Here is a 14034-nt window from a genome sequence, read left to right as displayed (position 1 = left end):
GCAAAAAAAAATATTGAATCCTCACGCCACAAAAAAGAAGGATATCCCCAAAAGTGCGGAAATGGCTGGTGAGATGACGATGGGGAAGAGAAAACAGTGGATGAGACAAACAACAAGAGCACGTCGTTACAGAAAGTCCGATAAACTATTGAATTTTGACAACACATATCGAAGGATATATCCTCAAAAGTGTGAACAAGTCAAGAAAACCTTAAAGCCACAACAACTCGAGCGTCTGTCTCCTTCCTCGGGTCAGGTATCATAAAAGGCCTCAGCGCGCAAAAAGCAGTCAAGATTGGCGACCATCATGGACAATCGCTCCTCCGTATGCACTGCCTCCGTCCTACTATTATCGCTTTCTTTCTGCTTCCTGCCGTCGGCCGGCGCCGCCAGCTCCGCCGCGCTCCTGGAGTACGAGTGCAACAACGGCACCTCCTACGCCGCGAACAGCACCTACCAGTCCAACGTTCGGAGCCTTCTGGCAACCCTCGCGGCGAACGCCTCCCGCTCGTCGTTCCCGCCGGTGGGCTTCGCCACCGCCGTGGTGGGCGCCAGCCCCAACACGGTGTGGGGCCTGGGGCTCTGCCGCGGCGACACCAACGGCACCGACTGCGCGTCGTGCCTCGCCCTGGCGCCGGAGATCGCGTTCGGGCAGGGGGACTACTGCATGGGCGTCAAGGAGGTGTCCATCTTCTACGACCGCTGCCTGGTCCACTACTCCTTCCGGGACTTCCTGAGCCGCCCGGACAACCGGCTGGTGGAGGCCAGGGACGGCAGCCCGGACAACGTGACCCGCGACGCCGGCCGGTTCGACGCGCTCGTGGTGAGCCTCGTCGGCGCGCTCTCCGACTGGGCGGCGTTCAACACCACGACGAGGTACGCCGTCGGGACCATGGTCTCCGACCAAGGGTTCACCACCGCGAGCAAAGACGTGGTGCGCAGGATCACCGGGCTGGTCCAGTGCACGCCGGACCAGGCGCCGGGGCCGTGCCGGCAGTGCCTCCAGGCGCTCGTCGACGAGATGCCCGCGGCGTTCAACGGCAGCGTTGGGGGCCATATCTTGAGGGTCTGGTGCAACCTCAGGTTCGAGGTGTTCGAGTTCTACGACGACAGCCCCATGCTGCAGCTCGTCGCACCGCCGCCGGCGCCACCTCCTTCCTCCTCCCCACCCGAGTCTAGGGGCCAGACAGGTACACACATTCTAGCTAGTCCCTGGTTTAATTCCTCATCATCCATTTCTTCCCCTGTTTAATTTCTTTCGACTGCCAGAGTGCCAGTCCCAGATCTTTCTTTTTGTTGAAATTGGTTTTTATTAAATCATGCTAGTAAAAGTTTTGGATTGCAGCCACGCTCAATCAGTCCAGCCACACAGGTAGGAGCTGAATCGAGTAAGAAAACCCCATTCTCTGAAACACCTAGCTTGGCTAGTTCATGCCGGTGAACTTCAGAAATCTCAAAACCAAGGCCAAGGTGGAGCTGCTCCAGCATTTAACTAGATCGGCAATGGTAGACTTGTCAAAACTTAGTCAAAACATAGATGAAACCTTAGTCAAAACTTTTAAGCCAAAACAGTGAACAAGCTTCAAGTTGACCCAAACAATTGAAAATCTGACAAAGGTTGGAGTCCAAAGAAAGGTCCAGAAATACTGTAAGTTTCAGTAAAAGTTTATTATTTATGTCCAAATACAGAGAGAGCAGAGGCAGAGACCGTGCACACTGAAGACACGTCCACCTGACGGCAGCATTGCGCGCCGCAGGGAGTGGAGTGGAGGTACTACTGTAGTTATTGTTGGACGGGTCTTGATGGAGCATCTGGAACAAAACATGTTCGCGTCGGGAAACCAGTCCAGCAGCTGGGCAGGAATAGTCCACCTAGTCGCGCCTGAAACCACAAAATTTTCTTACATACTCCAACAGTTTTTTCCAATTTATCTACTGTAACATTACATAAATTGCATAATTAGAACTTTTCACAGCATACGCCTAGAAATTATTGTAACATTTTGCTCATGCTTAAAAAACAAAAGGAATAGATTTGTAGAATTTCAAAACAAGACGCGAATCATTTCTCATGCTTAAGAGTAAATTACAAAAAACTACCACATTTCAGGCTAGGGTAACAGGTCAGTACCAACTTTGGTAATTTTTTCAGAAATGTACAACTTCTTGGGCTAGCGATTGCTGATTGCACAAAAGTGGAGCCGATAGCGTTTTAACCTCGTTGGACCCACCGTCGAGTGCCACGTTGGCGTACGGCCGTTCGCTTCGCCGTTTCTGCCCGGAGACCTTAAGAGTTAGCCGGTCGGATCGAACCGCACCGCACCCCTGTCTCGTCGCTCGTAGGTCGCCGCACCCTCTTATCCTCTCTCCTCGCCGCGCGCCGCCAAGCCGTGCCGCCGTGCCGCCCGCGCCGCCATGCCCTCCCGGAATGACGGAGAAAGCAGCGAGCGACGCCTGCTCTCCGGGTTCTCCGAGGGGCACGACTTCGATCCTCGTCCACCGGTATGTGCGCGTCGGTTAGGGTTAGGGTTTTCGTTGGATTTCTTCACCGGGGCTTCGATTTGTTGATTGATTCTTTCGGTGTGCGTCAATTTGTTGAATGCGGTAGTAAGTTTTTCTTCCTCTCGCCCTCGTATTAGATCCCAGCCAGCATTTTAGACCCAGATTTCACCGGCTATGATGACTGTGACCTGAGGTGCAAGCATGATCTGCCCATGTACAAGTATGTGTGTTTTGAAGGTGCAAACACCGGAAGAAAATTTCTGGCCTGTGGTTGTAAGGTAGGTTAGTTGATTGGATTGTTTTTACTATCTGCAATTTGATTCCATTGTCTGAAGCTATGCCTTGTTGTTGGCAGTACAATATATGTAGTTTCCTGTACAATTTATGCTAGGTTTTTGCTTGTATAATTTAGTTAGTAATCTGCCTATATAATTTAGTAAGAAATCTTGTTGTATAATTTAGGTACTGCTTTGTATAATTTAGTAAGAAATTGTTGTATAATTTAGGTACACTCCATCTATAATTTAGCTACACTGCATAGTATAATTTAGTTAGTATAATTTAGTTGGGGAGTGGTGTTTTGGAACATGGGTGCATATGCTCCCTATATTTTGAAATGCATATTACGTACATTTTAAATTTCAAAAAAATTGAAACAAAAAATTCGTACGTACATCTTAATGTGCTACACACTCACAAAGTCGTTTCATAAAAAATGGACTTATCATGTGACGTGTGTAAAAAAGACAAAATTCAGTTCTAAAAATAATGTTTTTCACAAGATAAAGTTTCTCCTTTTAAATAGACCATAAAAAATATCGGTTTTTCGTGAAACTTGGTGAATGCACATACATTATAGAGATATACATGTAGAATTTTTTATCCAAATTTTTTGACATTTCAAAGTATGCTTTTTTGGTAGAGGGAGCATACGCACTCGGGAGCCGAATTGAATTTCCGATTTAGTTGGTACTAAATATATTTGCTCAATGTATGTAGGATGAAAATATTTGTGACACAGTGCATTGGGTAGATGGGGAGTGGCCATCTACACTGAAGCATTCTTTGCTGAAAATTTGGGAAATGTATGAGGAGGAGAGAGACTCAAGGATGCATGGCAATGTTGAAACGGCGAAGCGAACGGCCGTCTGCCAACGTGGCACCTGACAGTGGGTCCAACGAGGTTAAAACGCTATCAGCTCCACTTTTGTGCAATCTGTAACTGCTAGCCCAAGAAGTTGTACATTTCTGAAAAAATTACCAAAGTTGGTACTGACCTGTTATCCTAGCCTGAAATGTGGTAGTTTTTTGTAATTTACTCCATGCTTAAAAATTGATGTACCCATACCATTTTGCTCCCTGTCCATCTCTCTCTCTCATGTCTCAAAAAAGGTGCGTGGAGTTATTGGCGTATAGTCTAGCTACTAGGTAGGGACTATAAAAGTGGACGTGCATGCCAGTACTAGGCGATATGAGCACAGGTACGAACGACTATATGCAAGTGGCACCTGATAGCACGCGTGTCAGGGAGGCACGATACTTTCACAGCGACCCGCGCGTAGCTATCGGCCCTATCGCAGCCTACTCGGAAAATAAAGACGCCCAGGATGGGACGTGCCCTGGTAGACGTGCCAAAGCGACACGTTTCTCGCAGCTCTTAGGGCGTGTTCGGAAGTTCCCTGGCTTCCCAAACTCCTCAGATTCTGCTTCGGAATTGCAGTTCCTGCTTCCCGGCCGGAGCGACAAACGTTCGGCTCTGCTCCTCCTTTTCCGAATCGGTTGGGTCCCCATTAGTCTGGTTTAGGCTCATTGGAATGGGAAAGAATTGAGCCCACATGTGTATTCGGTGTAGCCCCACCTTAGAGCATCCCCACTCGTTTGGGCTCCCCACGCCCAAATCCGGCGAAATTTAGCGCCGGATGGATGTAGTTTTTGGCCTGGGGAGGTCCATTTTTCCAGCCGCGAGCCCATGGACGCGCACCCACCGCGTGCATAGCGACGGCGCGAGTCCACCGGGAAGGGCAATCGTCGGAGTTCCCTCGCCGCATTGAACCGTCGCGAAGTGGACTGGAGAGCCGAACGACTCGTCGGGAACGGTCGAAGTGGCCTCGATGCGAGAACCGCCGTAATGGAGCACGAACTCCGCGGAAGAGCAACCGGCGCTCTCTTTCGTCGAGAGACCTACATAAACGGTTTTCGACGGGCTGAGCCATTCATCCGTTCTCTCGTCACCATCCTCCGTCAACCATGAGCGATATCTCTTGGCCATCGGACACCGACAGGCGAGGGAAGCCGCCCGGATGGCGCCATTGGTGGGATCCGGACTGGATCGTCCGGCAGCGACGATTCCCCCGCCGGCCGGCCGAGGACGAGTGGGACGACGAGGAGGAGGGCGAAGAGGCCGTGGAGCGGAGCCGAGGAGCGAGCCGAGGAAGAGACCGAGGAAGAGGAGGAGGAGCGAGGAGCGAGGAGGAGGAGCGAGGAGGAGGAGGACGAAGAGGCCGATGAGGACGACGACGAGGAGGACTCAACTTCCTCCGACGAGGAGGTGACGAGCCGGAAGCGTCGCCGCGACGACGATGAGGCGGGGCCTTCTAAGAAGAAGAAGAAGTAGTTTAGTTTTAAAGTTTTTATATGTAATTTCTATGTTTATTCGAATTATATTCGAAATATATATATAATCTATCTATGTTGCACCACTTGAGAGTTCAAAGCTTTCGTTCGACGAGGGTATTGCCGTAGATCGGGAAGACGAGGGTTTTGCCGTAGATCGGGAAGACGAGGGTTTTGCCGTAGATCGGAGGCCATTGTCGCCGACAAGTTGGGGCCACGCCCGCTTTCACTCGTCCGGAGTCCCCGAGCGCTCCCCGGGGGGCCGGGGATGGCGTGGGATCGCCGGATGGATTTAGGCCCAAATCCGGACGAAAACGAGGAACCGGGGGCGCGACTGGGCCGAATTACGCCGTCCGGATGGAAAAAACGCTCGCCGGGGGCCTGTTCGGGGGGACGAGTGGAGATGCTCTTATCTCCTACGGAGTACTCGTCTTCCCAGCATCCTTCCGCCGCCGCCTCGTCTCAGGAATCCGCTCCTCCGGCGACAGCTCTGCGACGAGCAGCATCGACTGCTCCTCGCCTACCTCCTCCTGCCCCTAGCGTTCTCCGCCTCTTTCCGCCGCCACTCATCGGCGAGCTCCGCGACGAGCTCATCGTCGAGCTGCTGGCTGGCCTCGATGGCTGCTGTCAGGGGCGCTGCTCGTAACGGGGTCCCGGACGAAGCTGAGATGGCGGCAACGTAAGGTTGGAGGCCGGGGCAGCGGGTGGATACTGGATGCGGCGGCGGCGTCTGTTCTTCTCTTTTCTCTGAGCATCAGGAGAGAGGAACATGTTGTATACACGGGAGGAAGAAAAGAACTACCGAATCGTTACATAACTGGGCGGTGGCAAATTGTTGTAATTATCAACTGCTCCGTCCTTTTCAGTTCCGCGGAATCGCAAAATAGCTGCTTCACGTTTTGTACACGAAAATGGGTCAGCTTCGTGGATCCAGCTCCGCGGAGTTAAACTGTTCGGCGCTGCGCCGCGTTAGAATTTGGAGAAGCCAGAAGCTAGGCCGTTTCCGAACACGCCCTAGTAGGTTTGTACACGCATCTCCAACGGCACTACGGAAATAGATGCTGAATGATCGTTTGCGTCCGCCGTGATTAAACATGCATCTGGATTCTCCTTCAGCTGAGCGACGCAAAGTGATTGGGTCATCCGCGGCGACGTAAATCTGGCCCAAATATGCGCCTCGGATGCGTCTCTGCGGACGCTGCACAACGCGGAAAGTGGGAAAGTGTTCGCTCGCGTCTGGCAGACGTTTCGTCGGGTCCGCCTGGAAGCGACCCTGCGTCTTCTCAGGCGTGCCAACGACTGGCGTCGCTGCGTCAGTTCGGTAGCCTGTGCCATGTTAATGGCGATGCCTCGGCTGCCGAGCGGCCGCCGCCCACCTCCGCCAATGAAGTTAATGACGACGCCACGTGTCCTGATGCCGTCTCCTCCTCCGGCCTATATAAAGAGGATGCGCGTTCTTCTTCCTCATCCACTCCTCCAAGCAAACCCTAGCCGCCACAAGCTCCGCCGTAGCGCCGCCTAGCTCTTCCTGCGACGCAGCTAGGCCCGCGAGGAAGTCTATGGCGGGACCTGGTGGCCAGCGAGGCGGTCGAGGCCGCGGGCCCGGACGCCCCCGGGGCCGTGGCCGGGGCAGGGGCCGCCGTGGTGGAGCAGCTACGACACCACGGTTGCCGTCGCCTGCGCCCTCCTCGTCTTCGCAGGAGGACCGCTGCTTCGAGTTCCTCCTCCGCATCGACAACGATCCACTCGGCATCAAGCGGCTCCCGGACAAGTTTGTCGATGGCGTCGAGTCGAAGCAGTTGCAGCTACGGGAGGCCAGCTGCAACTTCTGCCGGTGGAATGTCGAGGTCTTATTCGACGGGCAGGTCAAGATGTATCTGCACACGGGGTGTGACAAGTTCGCCCGCGACCTCGAGCTCAAGCTCGGCTGCCAGCTCACCTTCCTCTACGAGGGTGATGGCGAGATGATCGTCAAGGTGTTCGGCGACACAGCGTGCCGCAGGCACTTCCACATTGATGAATCCGGCTCAGACACCGATAGTTAGAACTTAGAGTGTTCTTTCTTTGCAGCGAATATGGCTACGAGCCAATTGAAGCCGCTAGTGGAGGTTTCTGGTTGTTCTTTCTCGAAAGAACCAACAGGACCACCGTCACCAGCTGGATTTTCCAGTTTGGATGACTGAGTGTGCCCTCGAATGTTCTTTCTTGACAGCGAACATACGGAAATCAACACAACTAGTTTCTTTTTTATTTTTTTTATTTGTGTCAATCATGGTTCAAACTATGTATTAGTTTGTGTAAACCATGTTCCAAACTATGTATTAGTTTGTCTGAAATTATGTTCCAATATATAATATTTGAAACTATGTTTAAATGGAGAAGAGGAAAAACAAGTAAAAAACTGCGTCGCCCGCTGGAGCCACCTCCGGACCAAACGGACGCGCGGACAAAAACGGTCATTTTAGCGTCCACGGCGCAACGCAAACGGATGCTTGCGGATAATAAAATGGGTCGCGCCGCTGGAGATGCCCTTACAAAGCCTTTTGGCAATGTGCTCTTTTGGATCTGGCAATGGTAGAGGTTCAACGTCTCTTCCAACACGCGGCTAGGCGGCGTTGAAGTTTAGTGGCGGCTGTTGGCTTCGGTGAGTGCAGGAAGGGATAGTTTAGTACTACCTTCGTCCCAAGGAATAAAGCGACACAAATTTTAAGATGAACTTTGACCATAGAAATTAAGCACCAAAATCTTGATTATATTATATATAATTCGTATCGTTGGATTCGTATTGAAAAACACTTTCTAATGATATTAATTTCATATAAAATAGTTTTATATATTTAAATTAATTTTTGGTCAAACAAGAAACACGTAAAGCAAGGCGTTTTATTCCTTAAATCGGAGGGAGTATTTTTCTTCTTATGAATTTTTTCTGCAAAATTTTCAAGACACCTATTTTCTCGTCTGGTAGCTTTCACATTTGGTTACTCATGTAATTTATTTATTTATTAATGAAATACGGGTTTGCTCTTAAAAATAATCACCCATGGTAAAAATGAGTGAGGTTAAGTTTCGGTACACTTGTGGATCAATCAGACAGAAGATCGGCTCGACAGATTTCTTGGACGATGCTCATCATTTCCCTACCTTTCTTTTTTTTCTATTCTAGTTACCGTAAAAAAAATCCTCGATCACGTGGGGCCCACCCGTCGTTGGATCACTGATTTTTTTTCCTTCCTTTTTTTTTTTTTTTTGTCTTTGTTCTTTCTTCTCTCTGCTCCGACGAAAATCCCCGCCGCCGGCAACCATCCGCAACTGTCAAATCAAGGCGGCCGTGCGCCAAATCGCAGGGGGCCTACGAACAACCGCGGAAGCCATGCGTCAAATTGCTCCGGCCTCCCGTGGCTACCCTATCAGCCAGCCGCGCGTCTCCCCTGTCAGCCCGCCTAGTCTGGTACGATGGGGGAAAAGCTCGAGGAGGAGGAAGAGGATGAGGGCGTACGATGGCCAAGACCAGGCTGCGCAACTCGAGGCCGCGCTCACCGATGAGTTCACTGCGCTGTAAGCCCCACTGTTAATCTACGGACCCAAGTACTGTTCGGTTATGTCTACTTGTATACTGTAGTTTGGTAGCATGTAGTACGCACATTGAGTGAATCTTCTGTGGTATTCCCTAATTGCGTCTATGATATTCTCGAGTTAGCATGGCCTTTATATTTTCGAATTGGATTGCCATACGGCTATATAGCCTATAGATGGTTCACATCCCTATATGATTTCACACTATCCGGTACCATATGTCAGTCATGTTAGCGCCCTTCGTTTTGGAGATTACAGAGCTTTGTTTTTCTGCTCACTGTATATCTAAGGTATCAGGTAGATAGTGATATAGTATGTAATAATTTTGGAGACCCAGCAGACACGCCGGAAAAGCCGGCTACCAAAAGCCTCGCCTTGGCGTCCTCTTGGTGGTAAGGATGACTGGCGATGGATGGTTCGGTTTGCAGTGCTTCTAATCGGCACGAGCCTTTGCTTTTCCCCCGACGAACCACGTCATCAGAATTGAAGCTGATAGTGTTGACTTGAGAAGCTTTCTACTTGGCATAGGCCGACATGGGTTTAGTGTAGCTGTGGAGGTTCGCTTTGTTGGTGGTTGCTTGTGAATTCAGAGTTGCTGCATCGAGGACGATGGGTGATGACGATGACACTTGTGGACAACCATGACGAATGTAGTGTGTGGAGTCTATGTTGGTAGCCAGGTCCGAAGATTTTTCCCTGATGACTGGCTTTGGGTTTGTATATAGGTTTTAGCCTGCTTTCCCTCTAATTAACATAAAAATTCTTGTCTCCTTAATTAATCAAAAGGGGCAATTCTTCCTTAAAAAAGTTGGAGAATACATACTGACCAGTTGTTGGGAAGCCGTGACCGGTCGGCTAGGAAGAAGAGCCCAGCCATAGGCTTTGGGAGACAGGTTCTTGGTCTGATGTCTAGTTTATACCTGTGTTAATGTGGCAGAGAGGAGAGAGAGCTTGCGTGGCGCCTCGTAGGTCGACACTGCAGTCAAAACCAGTCAAATAGAAAGAAAGAGGCTGTTGTCTATTAAATGGTATTTTGAGTTCAGGGGTGAGGTTCTTTAAACGATATTGTACCTGAGGTTCGAAATCTAAACTCCACATTGAGTTTAGGGGGTTCTTTGGTCAGAAACTTGGCATACCAGCTTCTTTTGTGTAATGATCTCTGTGTAATTGACAGGAGGAAATGGGACAAGGTGGCGACAAACTGCAGCAACAGTATCGGCCATTGTTCTTGGAGTTGCAGTTATCCTCCTGTCTATTTTTATATTTATTCTATGGAGAAATACTAGAACACAACTTTGTAAGTTGCTTCCCTAAATGCACCAGCAGAACTTGTAGGACCGATCAAGTTTGATAGATTTTTTTTACCATAGGTGAGCAATATCTTTTCTCTTTCTACAGCTTACCAAGAAGATGATGACCTTGCATCACTTCTCTTTGACCTGCCAACATTGAGGCATGCGACGGGCAATTTTGCCGAAGAGAATATGCTTGGACATGGAGGCTTTGGCGCAGTATATAAGGTATACAATGGGGGCAAAGTTGACACACACCTCCCTGTTCTATAAAATTTAAATGAGATAGATAGAAAATTAGAACTACATATATACCTTAAGTTACTAGGATTCAGCAAAGCAATTTAATAAAACAGATAGCTACCTGAACTGTATTTTTCAGGGGGTTTTGCCTCATGGACAGCAAATAGCTGTTAAGAGACTGGATAAATCTTCAGGGCAGGGTCTAAAGGAGTTGAGGAACGAGCTAATGTCGGTAGCCAAGCTCCGGCACAACAATCTCACAATGCTTCTTGGCGTGTGCATGGAAGGGCAGGAGAAGTTACTTGTGTACGAGTACCTGCCCAATAAAAGTCTGGACACCTTTCTTTTTGGTACGAAGTGCTATACATACAACAGCCACAGTATTCCTGAGTGAAATATTGCTTCATAAACTAATCAAAATTTCCACATGTGCATGGGTTTGCAGCACCTGAAATTGAGAAGCGTTTGTTGTTGCCCTGGGATACAAGATATCGTATAATCTATGGAACAGCACGAGGTCTTTTATACCTTCACGAGGACTCCCAGATAAAGATTATACATCGTGATCTCAAGGCTGGCAACATTCTTCTTGACAACGACATGAACCCGAAGATCTCAGATTTTGGCCTAGCAAGGCTCTTCAACAGCGACAGGACGAGTTACATCACGAGCCAAGTTGTCGGAACATTGTACGTAATAGATATATCTATCTACCATTATACTAATTACATACTTCGGAAATTCCTGTAGTAAGTATCGGGCTATTCATGCATCTAGCAGTAGGGACCAAATAGCCCATATAATTTTCTTATGGTAGCATAGGCCATAAAATAAGAAAAAAAACTAGGACTACAAGGCCATACAAGTGAGCCAGACATCAGCAGGAGCACGCACACATGGTGAGGTGTATATGGTCAATCAAGAGTGGAGATTAAATCTATCACCTTACAAGCCCATTTTAAAAAGTAATTAAGAAAAGGCCGGCATGCATGAAAAACATATTTGTCGAGCAACCTAGGCCGGAGTTTTTTTCTTCAAAATCCAGCCAGTGCAACTGCATGGATTACCAGCTAGTACTCCATAACCAAGCACAGCAACCTCACCTTGATGATGTATTAACTCGATCGATTATTTCCTTGTATGGCAGAGGATACATGGCGCCAGAGTACGTCGTTTTGGGGCACGTATCGTTCAAATTAGATGTCTACAGCTTTGGTGTTCTTATCCTGGAGATAATCACGGGAAAGAAAAATACCGAGATGTTTGAATCAGCAGTCGAAGAGTCCACCACTGTTCTCAGCTTTGTGAGCTTTCCTATGAACAACCTCTTACCTAGATGCAATAAGATCATGGGCACTCAATTAATACTTGTGACCTTGTTATGTTGTTACCAGGTATGGGATCATTGGCAGAAGGAAACACCCCTGGAGATCATGGATCCGTCGTTGGACTGCAAGAACACCGAGACAGAAGTGCTGAAATGCATCCATCTGGCGCTTCTTTGCGTGCAGGAGAACCCGGCAGACCGACCGACCATGCTAGACGTCCTCGTGATGCTACACGGTCATGCTTCAATCTTCCCAGCACCATCCAAGCCGGCATTCACCTTTGCGTATGGTGAGTCAAGCTCAGACAGAGATCTAGGACCCAAAAGAGCAGACGCTGTGCCGTCTGTCAACGGGATGTCAATATCAGAGTTCCAGCCTAGATAGTTAGATGTTTTTTGTGCAGTGTATAGGATAGGCGAATGTGTAGTGACGTAGTCTGCATGGTTCTGCTGTAGTATTTGTTATAACAAAGTTTACCAGGGATGGCATTAACCAAGCTACCATTCCTATTGTTCACTATTTTATTCCAGAGAGTTGCTAATCTAGTTTTACTAGTAGTCTATTACCATATATTATTCAACACAAGGAAACGGCTAAGCATTTTTCTAATGATGGGTTTTCCAAGGTTCACCAGCGCTGTTGATCTTTATGTGTTTTTCAGAAGTTATAGACACTAGAAGAGTTAACCCTGTTGTACACCGATTCCATTTCGCTGAGCCTTGCTACACATATAATCTAGGTATACTCCAATATTATTCTTTCTTATGGACAAGGAGATTTGAGATACAGCTGGTTTGATGATTCAAGTATTACTATTACCATATACTAATCAGCACACAAAAAATGGCTAAGAATATTTTTAATATGGATTTTTCGAGATTCGCCAGCGATCTTGAACCTGATCCTGATGTAATCTTCAGTGGTTATGGACAGTAAGAAAAATACCTCATTGTACACCGACTCAATTACGGTGAGCCTTGGCACACACATAATTAATCTGGGTATGCTCCAACATTATGTTTCTTATAGACTAGGAAGCTCTACGGGAGAAGATATAATCCGCCAGTTAGGTGGTGCATTGTTAGCCCATATCAGCTCTATGTAGAGACAAAAAAAAAGGTAAATAGACAAGTTGGACAAGATTGAATTTTTAGATGATGATTAATTAAGATCTAATGTATTGGAGAATCAAATTCGTCTGTGCTCTTGTGGGTTTAAATCAAATGAACTGTTTGAGGGCTAATGGTTGATTTCTGGATGATTCTTGGAATAAATGTATCATGGTATAATATTGTCCTTCTCATAACAATAGTTGTTCACATTGTTACCTCAGCTGTTGATGTGCTCTACCCAACAAATAGGCGTTGAGTGATCAAGTGCTGGTCCCATTTAGATTTTTTTCGAAAAGGGGGTTTGCCCCAGCCTCTGCATCGTGATGATGCACACGGTCTTTATTAATAGATTAAAAAAAACAGAAGTCTTCGATACAAAATTCACGGATCAGGCATGGTGGATACATAAATCAACCATCGAAACATCAAAAAACTGAAACTAGGCGAACTAAGCATCCTATAGTCGACTAGTGTGACACCATCCAGCCCGGGACAAGATACCCTGACCGTCTGGAGATGGTTGCATCCAGTATCAATAAAGGACCGCTGGTTCTGAGGAAGGAGTAACGCCCACTATTGCACCCAGTGAACAGCCATATGAATAACCTGCAAGATATTGAAAGTATTTGAATTCTTAAACACAATATTATTTCGACATCTCCATATTGACCAGCACAAAGCAGATACACCAGTGTGTATTCTATCTTTTGATTTCTTATCAACACCATTCAGCCAATTACCAAACATATTGGTGATATTAGCAGGGCTTGGGAGATTAAATGCGAAAAACACCATGCGCCAAATTAACTTTGAAAAAGGACAAGCTATAAAAAGATGTTCGATGGTTTCTTGTGCCCCACAAAACATTTGGTACACCCTTTCCAATTCCTCTTTTCAAGATTATCTTTGGTTAACAACACTTTGTTATGCAGAAACCACATAATTTTTTTTTATGTTTAGCGGAGTTTAAGTTTCCATAAATATTTCCGTAAAAAAGGAGTATGGTCATTCAACAAGTCTTCATACATCGATTTAACAGTAAATAAACCTGAGGTTGTAAGATTCCAAACAAAAATATACGGTTCATTTTCAAGAGTGACTCTCATTAATCGTCTACATAATTGTAACCAATCTGTCCACTTATTCCCCTGCAACACTCTCCTGAATTGAATATTCAGCGGTACCTGAGCCAGTACATCTGCAACTAAGACATTTCTATGTTGCACAATGTGATATAAAGATGAATACTGCTGTGCCAAAGCTTTATCCCCCATCCAAACATCCTCCCAAAATCTAACAGTCGAACCATCCCCTAGTTTAAAGCGACCTCTTGCAAAGAAATCATCTTTCATATGCATTAGCCCCTTC

General features: G+C 47.4%; 1 protein-coding gene across 1 annotated transcript; it reads left to right on the top strand.

Annotated features, from left to right (window-relative positions):
* Positions 1-226: 226 nt before the first annotated feature.
* LOC124703025 (cysteine-rich receptor-like protein kinase 44) lies at positions 227-12184 on the top strand. The gene is made up of 7 exons (XM_047235230.1): positions 227-1190; positions 9866-9988; positions 10090-10211; positions 10366-10576; positions 10672-10915; positions 11374-11530; positions 11621-12184. Exons 1-7 carry the CDS (start codon positions 308-310, stop codon positions 11936-11938), a joined length of 2058 nt encoding a protein of 685 aa, XP_047091186.1. The 5' UTR covers positions 227-307; the 3' UTR covers positions 11939-12184.
* The last annotated feature ends 1850 nt before the right edge of the window (positions 12185-14034 follow it).

Source organism: Lolium rigidum, chromosome 3 (genome assembly GCF_022539505.1).
Source record: "Lolium rigidum isolate FL_2022 chromosome 3, APGP_CSIRO_Lrig_0.1, whole genome shotgun sequence".
Lineage (NCBI taxonomy): Eukaryota > Viridiplantae > Streptophyta > Magnoliopsida > Poales > Poaceae > Lolium > Lolium rigidum.
The sequence above is the reverse complement of the archived record's forward strand: the minus strand, read 5'-3'. Positions and strand labels throughout refer to the sequence as shown.

Coding starts and splice junctions, on each gene's coding strand:
- LOC124703025 (XM_047235230.1), top strand. CDS start 308: ATGGACAATCGCTCCTCCGTATGCACTGCCTCCGTCCTACTATTATCG. Junction 10,212..10,365: donor GCTTTGGCGCAGTATATAAG/GTATACAATGGG, acceptor TGTATTTTTCAG/GGGGTTTTGCCTCATGGACA. Junction 10,916..11,373: donor AGCCAAGTTGTCGGAACATT/GTACGTAATAGA, acceptor CTTGTATGGCAG/AGGATACATGGCGCCAGAGT.